At 37.9% G+C, this 12,237-nt stretch overlaps 1 protein-coding gene across 2 annotated transcripts; it reads right to left on the bottom strand.

Annotated features, from left to right (window-relative positions):
• Positions 1 to 6,628: 6,628 nt before the first annotated feature.
• On the bottom strand, positions 6,629 to 12,199 carry hsd11b1la (hydroxysteroid (11-beta) dehydrogenase 1-like a). Of its 2 annotated transcripts, XM_086161633.1 has the most exons (7): positions 12,108 to 12,199; positions 11,727 to 11,859; positions 9,633 to 9,763; positions 9,297 to 9,500; positions 7,841 to 7,934; positions 7,512 to 7,677; positions 6,629 to 7,367 (listed from the first exon to the last, which is right to left on the bottom strand). In XM_086161633.1, the coding sequence occupies exons 2-7, from the start codon at positions 11,809 to 11,811 to the stop codon at positions 7,184 to 7,186; spliced, it is 864 nt and encodes a 287-aa protein (XP_086017759.1). In that variant the 5' UTR covers positions 11,812 to 11,859; positions 12,108 to 12,199; the 3' UTR covers positions 6,629 to 7,183. The 2 variants fall into 2 exon arrangements, with proteins under 2 accessions (XP_086017759.1, XP_086017760.1); XM_086161634.1 differs by lacking the exon at positions 12,108 to 12,199 and having other exon boundaries at positions 11,727 to 12,079.
• Between the last annotated feature and the right edge of the window lie 38 nt (positions 12,200 to 12,237).

Genomic DNA, 12,237 nt, shown 5'->3' with positions numbered 1-12,237 from the left:
AGGGCCGATGTATGTGTGTGTGTGTGTGTGTGTGTGTGTGTGTGTGTGTGTGTGTGTGTGTGTGTGTGTGTGTGTGTGTGTGTGTGTGTGTGTGTGTGTGTGTGTGTGTGTGTGCGTGTGTGTGTGTTTGCGCGCGTGTGTGGGCACACGCTAAGTGAAGATGTGTTCACTATGCGTAAGCAATGTCTGCATTATATTTGTGTATGTGTTTGTATTAGCTGGTGATGGAGGCGGAAAGGCAGAAACATAATTCATTAGAATATTTTAACCTCAGAGACAATCACTTTGCAATGTTCAAAAGATAATGAACCAAAACTACCATATAAGTATATATGTTAACTTATCTTTGTCGTTGTCGCGCTGTCTTACCAGGGTCCCCCTATCCCTATTCCTGCCCCTTGCTGCCCAATGCAACATAGCCCCTCTTCTCCCCAAATGAAATTCTTTGGAAAGTCATTTTATATCACCCTTTGACTGTGCATTGAACTGTAAAACCACCCCATTGGAAACAAAATAAAAGGATGGAAGAGGGAAAGAAGGAGGGGGATGGGGCAAGAAGGAGAATTATAATTCTTTGCAGGCCTTTGGTATTAACCCAAACACCAGAGCTGTCAGCAGTTCAGAGAGGGAGGTGCGAGGGGCAAACATTCAGTGTTAATTGGCACTTTGTAAGCTCTGAGCTGTCCTTTTGTGAGGGAAGTGGAAGAGAGAGTGAGTGAGCGAGAGGGGGGAGGAGTGGTCATCGGAGCGGAGTGAAGGAGAGAGGTAGAGGGAGAGAAAAGAGAGAGAGAGAGAGAGAGAGAGAAAGAGAGGGGGGGAGAAAGAGGGCGTCAGCTCTTGTTCTTGTAGGTTTGTTGGGCCTTGTTGAGGGTGTTTACGGTTCACTTCTTATCCTTTGTTAATTGGGCTTTCTCTCCCCCAATGAAACAAAAAAAAAGAAAAAGAAGGATTCATGTAACCCCCAGTCTGCCACCCATGGTCCCTGTGAGTCTCCCTTCCTACTCTTAGGAAAGAAAAATGACAAGTACATAGTAAAGGTATTGCATTGCAAATGTCATTTAAATCTTACAAACATACAAATTTCTACAACTGGCTCCAGACCTCAAATAAATGTTGCTTTGTTCACTGTACCTATATGTATTAGGGACCATCATTTTCAATTAAAATGACATTTGCTAAATATATTCTTAAAATAGTAGTACTCAGAGATCAACCTAAGCCAAATGTACACAAAAGAGCAGGGACAGATCAAAAGACCATTGTGTGCAGGATTTCACTCTTTTTCTCCTCTTTGTGGTTCATCTGTTTGCCTGTGTTTTTGTAGTTATCAGAAATAATTAGGAGGGAAGAGACTGGCAGGCAGTCTGAGAGAGATGAAGAGGCACCCAGGTTTGAAAGAGAGAGGGGGCAATGTTGGCATGAGGCTGGTGTCCTCTGTTTCACGGAACCTCTGGCCTCTTTTTGTCTTTCCCTCTCTCCCACAGACTGATGTAAATAATAATAGTGCTGGCACTGAAAGGACACAGGTGTGAACCATTGTGCTGCTCTGAATAGACCTGGGGAAAGGAGGTCAGGGGTCACAGTGCCACCTCAGCCACCACTCACACACAGTTTTCATTTATACTGACGCTCCCTTTCACAGGTTTTCAACATACCCCTCCCCTTTGTCTCTCCTACTCACCCTTCCTTTTGTTATCATAGTTCAATGTGTTGTGACAACCTTTCGGAGGTCATACACAGGCGTGTTATTCAGAAAGATTAATTTTTATTCAAAATTAATCGCCTCCCAAGAAGTATCAGATCAACGGCTGCTTAAGTGATGGTGTTTGATTCAATAGAGAAAAATGCAGTTGTCACATTTTGAAAGCATTTAAACAGAAAACAAGACAGTGTGGGGAATACCTTTGCTTTTTGCCAAGAATTACACTGGATGACTCACACATTAAAATCTGTCATGAAAATGTCTAGGACATATCATTTGAGGTTCAACTTGGATATATGTGTCCAGCAAAAACTTAAAAATAATTGTTGGAATGAATATTGAGATGTTCGCCTTATAAATATTGCAATGGAAGTGTAAGTCATTCTTCTTTAGGTGCACCATCATTTGAAAATCAGAACAGCACGACTACTAAACTTAAAATAATAACCTTTTGGAGTTTTTTAGGCCCAGTTTGGAAGTGGTTTAAACTTGTTTTCAGAATCACAAGGTAACTGATACAGTTGGAAGGAGAAATATCTTATAAATATTGATACAATGGAATATTGTAAAAAGTGTTCATTAATGTACCACCTCAGAATTAATGTAGAATCAGGTTTTCTTAAACTTTTGCAAATTTATGTGGTCAATAAATATTTTAATTCATCATGTAATATAATTCATTTGGTCCTGTAATGCACAGAAACCCACACTCGCTCCACCTTGAGAAACTGTCAAGCTCAAAGCTAATTAATTTCATTTCTAAGATCGCTCTTGACAGCCTGAATTGATCGGGTACTGTACATCTTTTAACTATGGCAGAAGTGTGCACAATTGCTATTGACTTTGAATAATTTGCTTTACTTGAAACAGATTGTCCAGAAATGAATTGAAGTAAGTAAGTAAATGAATTATTGGGTCTTTTGCACTGATGATCCAGCTATGGTTGCATTGTTTATCAGTAACAGTCATATTATAAAGTCAAGAGCAGCTTTGTGTCATTTTGGGGATATAACCATGTTAACCCTTCACAAGGGTTGACCTTCCCACCTAAACAAGCCCTCATGGAACTTTGTTGCATGGGAGTTATAAATGTTTCCTGATCTTGATGATGCCCCCAAGATGATAGGATTTGTTGATGCACAAAAATGCAGCCTTCATTTCCCCCTGGCACAGAAAGTATAGTGTGTGCCAAGTCAGAACAGAATTGTAGTTTATTGTAGAATTGTAGACATGAATTTATTTCATTTTAAAACCCACAATCAAGCTCAACTGCATCAAGGTTGTAAGATTATTGCTTTTTCCCATTTTTTACCTGTGATTACTATTAATAGTAAATATTTTAGTTATTAGATATTTAACATCTTTATAACTTCATTATTTTAAGTTGAAATAAAGTGTGTGTCTTCTGCTTTAGGTATTAACAATAGCAGACTCTATCCTGACAAAAGGTACGTCACCAGAAAATGTTCTCTTTTCATATACTGTACATCATTAATAATTTGAAAACCTTCCCATTTGCACTCCCCTCTACCCACATGCTCTGTGGTCTCTCACGATCAGTAAAAAAGCATTACTGTAAAACAAAACGGCATCCATCCTAATTATTATTATTATTATTTTGCTGACCAAGGTTGTTCACAGGCTATTCATCCCTTTTATCCTTTATGTACTTTTCTGCCTGACTATGTGTCGATGTATCGCTCTCTCCATCTATATAATATATATACGAGATTATATATTGATTAGTTTTATATATATATATATATATATATATATATATATATATATATATATGAAGCAAATCTGTCACAGCAATCCTTGTGCATTCATTCAATCTCTGCGTACATATTCTGCCTGGAGACACCAGGTGCTGGAGCCAATCCGAAATGACATTCAGCAAGAGTACACGGTGGACCAGTTGCTAGTTGATCACAGATGCATATAGATATAAAACCATCCGCTCTCTTACTGAGACTTGGGAACAGGGAACTTGGCAAGAACCAATGAGTGCATTAAGATAACATCCATCCGTCGTCTGCCACTTATCCTGCACTCAGGGTCGCAGGAGCCTATTCCAGCTGTCATCGGGGGAGACGTCGGGTACACCATGGACTGGTTGAGAACTGGACTGTGGGAGAACAGACACACAGTCCACACAGAAAGTCCACACAGAACCAGGGTCCTTTGCGCTGTAAGGTCGAAGCGCTGACCACTACACCATCGTGGATAGAGGGAACATCCAAATGACATATAGAAAGGCCCAAGATTGCCACTGAAATCAAACCAAAACCATAGAACCGTGAAGCATGTGTTCTGAACCCTTCACCCCCATGAGCATACTGATGGAGTGCTGTGTTGATTTACAGTCATAACTTAATAAAGTGATAACACTGATTTATACAACAGAAAAATGTATAATTTTTTGGTCATCAGTACTGTTCTACATTGATTCAATGTTTGTTCATTGAAATGTCTGGGATCATAGATTTAGATCTTTTGCTGCAGTTTCTGTAATTCTGTAAAAAAATGATTAACAGAAGATAAATACACTGCTTATGACCACATGCACATAGAATGCTGACTCAAAGTTTTTTATTTTTAATTCTAACCATGACAAATTACACATTAGCTGGTAAAACTGCCTTATTTTTCAAATTGAATGTCAGTCCATGACTTAATAGATCTACAGTACTCGTTAAACGAGTATTGGTTTTCTTCCAGTGCATTTATGAAGATGATCAACATTATTAAGTAGCTGTATCCAAAGTATTTTCTATATTTGCATCATTTACCCAAGCTTCTTTAGAGAGGTGACACTGTTTTCAGATTGTTTCAATTAACCATTATGTGTTGGTTTTCTCCTCTACCCTGCAGTAATGTATCTCCAACTGGAAAATGCATAAAGAATTTTAAAATTTAGCAATATACTTTAGCGCTATCGCCTCACCTTTTGAATTGTTAACAGACTTAGCTTGTTAGCCTGAATTATAAATTTGAATCATAAAAATGCACACAACATATATAAATGATTAAATATATATATATATATATATATATAGCCTCTGCTGATGCCAAACAAAAAAGCATATAAGTAACATTTTATTGATTCAAGAAACAGACATCAACATGGAAATCACAATTTTCATGGGTATTTCTGATAAAGTGCTATGTGAGGGACATGATAGAGGAACACCAGGGCTGCTCAAAGTAACTAATGAGTGAGGCTGGAGTGAGAGTTATACTATATTTATTAATGTTCTTTGTACTCATGGAACCAGGACAAGAAAGAACCATAAATTGAGTCTGCTACATGATGGTTGAGCTGCACCATACTATTTCCATGAATAGGGGAGTCTTTATGGGCTGAAACATGGCATTGTGGCTGCATCAGCAAACTTTGTGGGCAAAAATAAAACTGGTGACATCTGCTATTTTGGACTTTCTAATAGACCTTTTTTTACAAATAATTTGATTTTACTATTATAAGAAAATATACAAATGTCTGATTTTTATCTGTCAACAAAGAAGTTATTCATATGCTGCATTAATGTTAATAAATCCAAATTTGCCCCCTTTTCCACATCTCTTTGAGTTCCATTGGCCAATCAGTCCACCGTATTAAAAGTGAAGTAGCCAGTGAGGCATGTAACCCTACCAATAGTCAATGAATTGTCTGTTTCGGTCACAATTAAAATGTGTGTTTGAAATCATTTATGTGATTAGGAAAATATGAAAATATTAATACTAAATCAGTCCATGTATGCATTAGTCAACATTCTAAGTGTGGGTGTATGCTCCTCAGCATGTGAGCAATGCTTGGTGGAGATGGAGATGCTAGGGAAGGGTGAGAGGATTTATTACCTTGCATTAGCAACACTAATCTGTTGCAGGTGTTTCTGGCTGTTCTCCCAGGCCATGACTGCTCCCCTACTCAGGCGGCCCCGTCATGTTTGTGTGCGAGAGGCTGAAGGAGTGAGCATGCAAGGAATCATCTGAAGAGATTATGCCACCTCCTCAAACCCCTCAAATCATCAAAAGCATCGAGATAACTACAAAGAGAACATGCATTTAATGTCATCTAACCATCAATCGCATCAAATGATTAGAGAACAGAGGAATGCAAGGAAAGTAATTGCAATGCCATACATCTATATTAAATTTAAGGCCATTTATTCTCGCAATAGGCGGACTGTTTATCAGAATAAGAGACGAATAACCTGTTTTTATTTCCCAGATTTTTATGTCACTATAACTTTCAATGTCCCCCACCCTCCCTCTGTTTTTACACTGACAACTCACTCTGGCTACAAAGCACTCTATCAGCAGGGTTCAACCTCTTGGGTGTATTACAATAAAGAGAAGACCACCAGGATTGATTGGGCCAACAGCTTCACAGGATGCCAGCAGTGCCTTTGGGAATGAGGAAAAGACACAAAAGAACCCACTGAGAAACTCCTGCACGGCAGGAAGTCTGGGATGCACACTGGGGCCAGCTCTGAAAAGACTGACCCAAATGTATGGGATGGACAACACTGTGGCCAGTTAATGTGGACTGATAAAGTGGGGTTTAAACAGAAGCAAAAGATTCAGTCTGTGAACAAATAAGACCATTTTTCATTCAAAAAATTACACATAATTGATTACATTGTTAAATCTTTACCAATCAATGCAGATTGAGATTCAGGACAAATCAGCCTCACTACTTTGGTGCTACTACCCCCATGTGGACATTTGTTGTACTTCAAGTTGACTGTTAGTATATCAAATGTGTATTTTCAGGTACAATTAAATTTGAAGAGGTGTGACAGTTTATTATGATATTCCATCAGTTTTTTTTATTTTCTCTTCCTATGACCTTAAAAGAAAAACACACAACTTCCGATTAAAAAAATATAAACCAGATAATAGGAGTGTGGCACAGTAAAATTTTGTTTTATATATTTTATTTTCATACATATCATAAAATTACTCTAATCGTAAGATTGTTGTTCCATCAAAATCTTGTTCACTGTGCTCTTGAACAACTCGGTTTCACATCTTGATCTGGTGGTCAAACACTGTCCACATTTGGACTTCAGAATGCATGGAGGTTTACATATGCAGTAGGTTTTTTGATTTTGACTCCATGTTTCTTTGAACGACATATAGTTAACAATTCTTCTCCCGAGCTAGAAAACCTTACAGGCTTGTATAAATACCTGGTAGAACCTTTACCACAAACATTTTCCAAAAGAATGGCGAGAAAATAATAGAAGACAAGGCTAAATATTCACTCTTTCAGAAAGGAAAATATGGAGAGTGGGACTAAAAGCGTACATAATATCATCTGTATGATGAAAAGGAGTTTGGGACATAAAAATTTGACACAGAATCCAGAGTCTCATTCTGTATATCAAAGGATTCCTCACCTTGTCAAAGATTAATCTTATAAATAATTCAACGTCTCTAGGGTGTAGATAATAGCTGACAAATTCTTGTTTTTCATGGGCTATACTGGTAAGAGTTTTGGATAACATAGTTTGTAATGGAGGGAAAAAAATCTTTGCTCAAAGTCACAACTTGAGTAAACCATGGGTAGAACAGTTCTAACTGTCTGGTTGCTCCTGTAATGATGATGTTCAAAGCTGCATCTGTCGCAGGGTAGGCCGGTACCTTGGTGACTCCCCTTGCATAGAGAAAAATATTGCATTTAGATAGAGCATGGTCAAATATCTGCACAAAAATGTTCATGATACTGATTAAGTATTACTAAAATAGATAAATTAGCCTGTGGTACATGACAACATTAAACATGATACTCTTCACTTACCCAACTTTTTCCATTGCTGAGTCAGTGTCAATGAGTCCAAGTGTACATATAGAGATGGACACATTACTTTTCTTCATCGCCAACTCATGCTGAAGCGACCCAAAGAAACCATTCACGGCAAATTTTGTCGAGCTATAAGGTGCTACAAAGGGACTGGACATTTTACCTGTGAGGTGAAAAAAACTGTTATAAGTAGAGTCATTAAATGTACACAAATGAAACAATGGGCAGGAACCAGCAGGCTATGGTTATTAGAAATGTATTCTAAAATGTAAAAGGTTATTCATGTTGCAAATAAAATATCCTTCAAACGAATGTCACAAACATACCTAAGAGGGAAGAAACAACCACCAGGGATCCTTTACTTTGCTCAAGGCAGGGTAGAGCTTTCCATGTCATCTGAACATAGCTCAAGAAGTTGACCTTTGGGGAGTGTACACACACACACACACACACACACACACACACACACACACACACACACACACGCACACACACACACACACACACACACACACACACACACACATACAGGTCATCAAAGTGTCTCCCAATGACTATAAATAACATGAATTACTGTAGCCTTGTAATAATCAATTGCTCTATCTGTCATTTCAACACTGAAAATATTCTACTATCTGCATGGTTATAAACTGTCTAAGGCAACATAACTGGACAATAAAGGACCTTAGTGGCTTTTTGAAACAATTTTCTACTCCAAACAAAAATACCAGCTAAACTGATGATAACAATCGTCATTTTTTTCAGACCAAGTGCAGTTGCTTATCTGTAACATGCCCCAGGATAGCGCTTATGTCAATGTCCTTTAATGTAACAGAAAATGCAATTAAGCTTTTTTATGCTACTGTTGCATGTTTGACATAATTAACAAAAAGCAGATTAACATAACTGATCTTGGAGCCACACCCCTAATCAAATAACATAGATTAATATTTTACACAGTCCTTTTATAGTGTCCAGAGAGTTTGTATTGACAAAATCTGTCAAGTCCAAGTGTTTATCAGCCTTCTGATTATGTGAAAGAAGACTCATAAATTCATAAATTCATAAAGATAATTAAAAACATGAAAAAAAAGGCTTTATATCACATCCTATTTTTTGCCTCTTAACTAACCAGGAGATATTCTCCAAAATCTCTCTGGAGCCTGATTGTTTCCATTTAGAAAACATTCCCTGATCTCTATTTCTGGTAGAAAAACTGACTCTGGTAGAGAAACCAACTGGAGTTGCCCAAAGTTTGCAAGATATGATCTGTCCAGGATCTGAGGGACAATGCTTAACTATAAGATTACCAGTTAAAAAGATACCACCCAACAAGAACCTAGAAAGGAGAGTTCTGGAGCAGTGGGCGGGAGGTGGTCGCTGAGAAAGTGATGAGGTGAGGTTGTGAGACATTCAAAGAGGCTGTGACTTCACCTTACAGGTGTGGCCTTTCAACAAAGTAAAAAAATACCATATATTTAGCTGTATAAAGAGTAAGCAGTGTTGGAGAGGAATGGTGTGCCCAGTGGCAACCTAGAATGCTACTGAGGGAAGAGCCCAGTTGAACTTGGAAAATACTGATCATCTACTGGGTGGGTCACAGACAAGGTGTATTGTAATTAAAGGATCAGTACAACCTGCATGTGCACATATGAGACAGTATCCATCAATTTGAAGAGGGATTTCAAATGTGATATCTAGCTTGCCATGTTCTGCGGTAATAAAAAAATGTTTTGAGAAGTTCCTGGATGTCTACCGAAAAACAAATCTCACGTTCAATACCTTCATGAGCCACTGGGTGTGATCCACATCCCCCTCCCACATGCTGAAGGGGGATGGTCCGATGTGGTTGAGAACCACATAATCCAGGCCTCCCAGTTTGTTTATGGCAAACTCGACCACTTTGTCAGGGTCTGAGTCACTGGACATGTCCGCTGCTATGAAGTAAGCTTTCTTGGCTCCCAAACTCAGGCACTTTTCCACCACCTATAAGCCAGGATCAGATTTAGGGTAAGGGCTCCTGTCCCACGGACAATACATGTGGACAGGGTGCTCTTGACAGCAAAAATAGGTAATAGTTGAACTTTGAATCAAATTAAATGTCATGGAGTAACTGACCTGTTGTAAAATCTTGCCTCTCCTTGCTGTTATTACTATCTGGGCCCCAAAGCGAGCATAGTGATAAGCCATTTGTTCACCAATACCTGTACTTGCCCCAGTCACCAACACTCTGGCCCCTCTGAGAGACTCTAAAACACAACAGATGTGAAATGAAAACTTCATGTATGAAAATAAATCCCTGCATGCAGTGTAAAAACTATTCAGATTGCCACCAGCCAAATTCAATTTACACCTCATTACACCATTACACCTTACACCTCAATTTCCATAACGTAGAGAAAACAAATGACACTTGATCAATTGAATCTTGGACTATCTATCTCAGTTCATTTTGTATCAATAACTTGCACCACAGAAGAAATGATGTGAGCATATCTGATAGTTATATAAGCTTTTGGGAGTCAGCTCAAGGATATTTTTTTCTTCTTATTTACTACATGTTAACCTGAAATAACCTTTGAGACACTCAAGCTAACAAAACATTACAACTGATATATGCCCCTGTTTGGGTTATGGGGACTAAATATTGGTTTCAGTTTATTGTTTGTTGTTTGAAGCCTTTTTGGCAATATTTTTAAACTTTTTAAAAATAAGATGTGGCACTTAATCATCTTAAATATGCTCATCTCAATCATCTCAAACATTTGCATCTGATGTTCTTCTGTGACCAAGAGAAGTGCATTTTCACTTCTCCACTGACCCAAAGCATGTCATTTCATTATCTTTGGAAACCCAATTGGACACGACATTCTTAAAGGATATGAATAAATTCTCTGTGCTCATAATGGTAGTACCTCATCAGTAACGCACAAGATTTGTACTTAAGTTTTCAAATTTCCTCTGGGAACATTAAACTTTCTTCATCACAATAAGACATGGAAATTTGGTTCATTTTACACAGATTTTTCATTTAGTACAAGAGCCCCAGGCACCCACAGGAATGATACAGTAGAAATCACCTCAAGCCAGAGGGTCTCAGTTATATGCACTTCAATGTAGATCATTTCAAGCAATCTTGGGGGATGGCTTGCATTGCTTTAGGTTTTTCAGCAAGAACAGATTAAACTCTTCATCCAACTCAGGCAGCTTTGTACAAAATATGCACAACACTTATAATAATACAATGGCTTTAGGTCACAATAATTAAATGGATTGGTTTCTGCTTGTATTTCATGATCTTTATTGGTTACATAATTCCAACAGTCTAACAATACTACAGTGCCATTTTCTTTTTTCCGATTAACTTGCACTGATTGCACAAAAGTGAATGTGATTATATTCAGGGTGGGTAGATAATTAAAAAAAAGAACAAATTAACCTTGTTGGTGACGTTGGTTTGAGTTGGTTTTAGGGTGGCATGGCGAATTACACCACAGAAAGTTATGACCTAATTTGCAGGACAATGTTGCTTTTTTATGCCATTAGGTCAAAGACATTAAACTGTCATATACGTATGCATCAGGAAGCAATTTGCTTCAAAAAAGAAGAGGGTGAAATCCAATCTGTGCAGTCACCTACTCATTCCGATTAATGTTGGTGCGGTTACTTTTAGCATCAACAACACCTTGGCTGTTCATCTAAATAATAATAATAATAATAATGACAATGCTAGCCTGTAGCCTTATAATAACCTCATAATAATTAAAATAATTCAGTTTTCAAAAGTGAATAATAGTAGTTCTAGCTGCTGCTGAGTAATTTTACTTACTCTAGCCTTTAAAAGCTTGCAAATAAACTGTCAGTCATCCAATATAATCCAATATAAATTGATTAATAACAAACAATTCACAAACAATTCTAGCTAAAAAATAAAAAACAAAAAACTTTGAAATAAATAAATAAATCCACAAACAGTTCTAGCTAAAAAATAAAAACTTTGAAATAAATAAATAAATCCCCAAACAATGCTAGCTAAAAAAAATAAAAACTTTGAAATAGATATAGATAGATAGATAGATAGATAGATAGATAGATAGATAGATAGATAGATAGATAGATAGATAGATAGATAGAGATAGAGATAGATAGATAGATAGATAGATAGATTATTTTCAATAGCACCAGTCATACTGATCATTGAATGTCCCTTACCTGCATGGAAGCTGGGAAAGCTCCACCTACAAGCCAGGAAACCAACACCAACACTGACCAGCAGAAGTTTTGTGGAAATTTTCATCGTGTAAAGTAAAGCTTTTCAGTTGTGGAAGCAAAGTCTGGTTGTACCCTACGAGAAATATAGGCAAGTGGAGAAAACGAGGACTGTTTATACAATCCCGGCTTAAGTTTCTCTCGGCGTGCACAAAGGGGCGTGTTTAGATAAGAGTTTTATTGAAGCGGCAAATGCTTTTTGTTCTATGCTTTACTCGGTCTGCGTTGAATTCACGTCTTTGAAGCGACCGAGTGAATCTGCGTTTTCTTTGGCGTTTTGATCACATAGGAATGTTGAAATTTAAGCCCAGGCAGGTCTCCTACCTGCCATCTTTCCATACCTACACACCTGCGATTCAGGGGGGAAATGCTGACAACAGTAGTTGGGGGGCGACAACACTGAGGCCGGCTCTGATTTGACAGAAAGAAAAGGCAATGAAGAAGAGCGCATGCG

This window comes from Fistularia commersonii, chromosome 16 (genome assembly GCF_037954325.1).
Source record: "Fistularia commersonii isolate RoL2024-O1a breed Wild chromosome 16, RoL_Fcom_v1.0, whole genome shotgun sequence".
NCBI classification, from domain to species: domain Eukaryota; kingdom Metazoa; phylum Chordata; class Actinopteri; order Syngnathiformes; family Fistulariidae; genus Fistularia; species Fistularia commersonii.
This window is presented reverse-complemented; position numbering and strand designations above follow the sequence as displayed.

Bases quoted from the DNA above. Each gene is read 5' to 3' on its own strand.
- hsd11b1la (XM_086161633.1), bottom strand. From the start codon at position 11,811: ATGAAAATTTCCACAAAACTTCTGCTGGTCAGTGTTGGTGTTGGTTTC. The intron at 9,764-11,726 runs GTAAGGGACATT...GTTGTGTTTTAG, and splicing joins CTTTCCCAGCTTCCATGCAG to AGTCTCTCAGAGGGGCCAGA. The intron at 7,935-9,296 runs GTATTGAACGTG...CACTCCCCAAAG, and splicing joins ACACCCAGTGGCTCATGAAG to GTCAACTTCTTGAGCTATGT.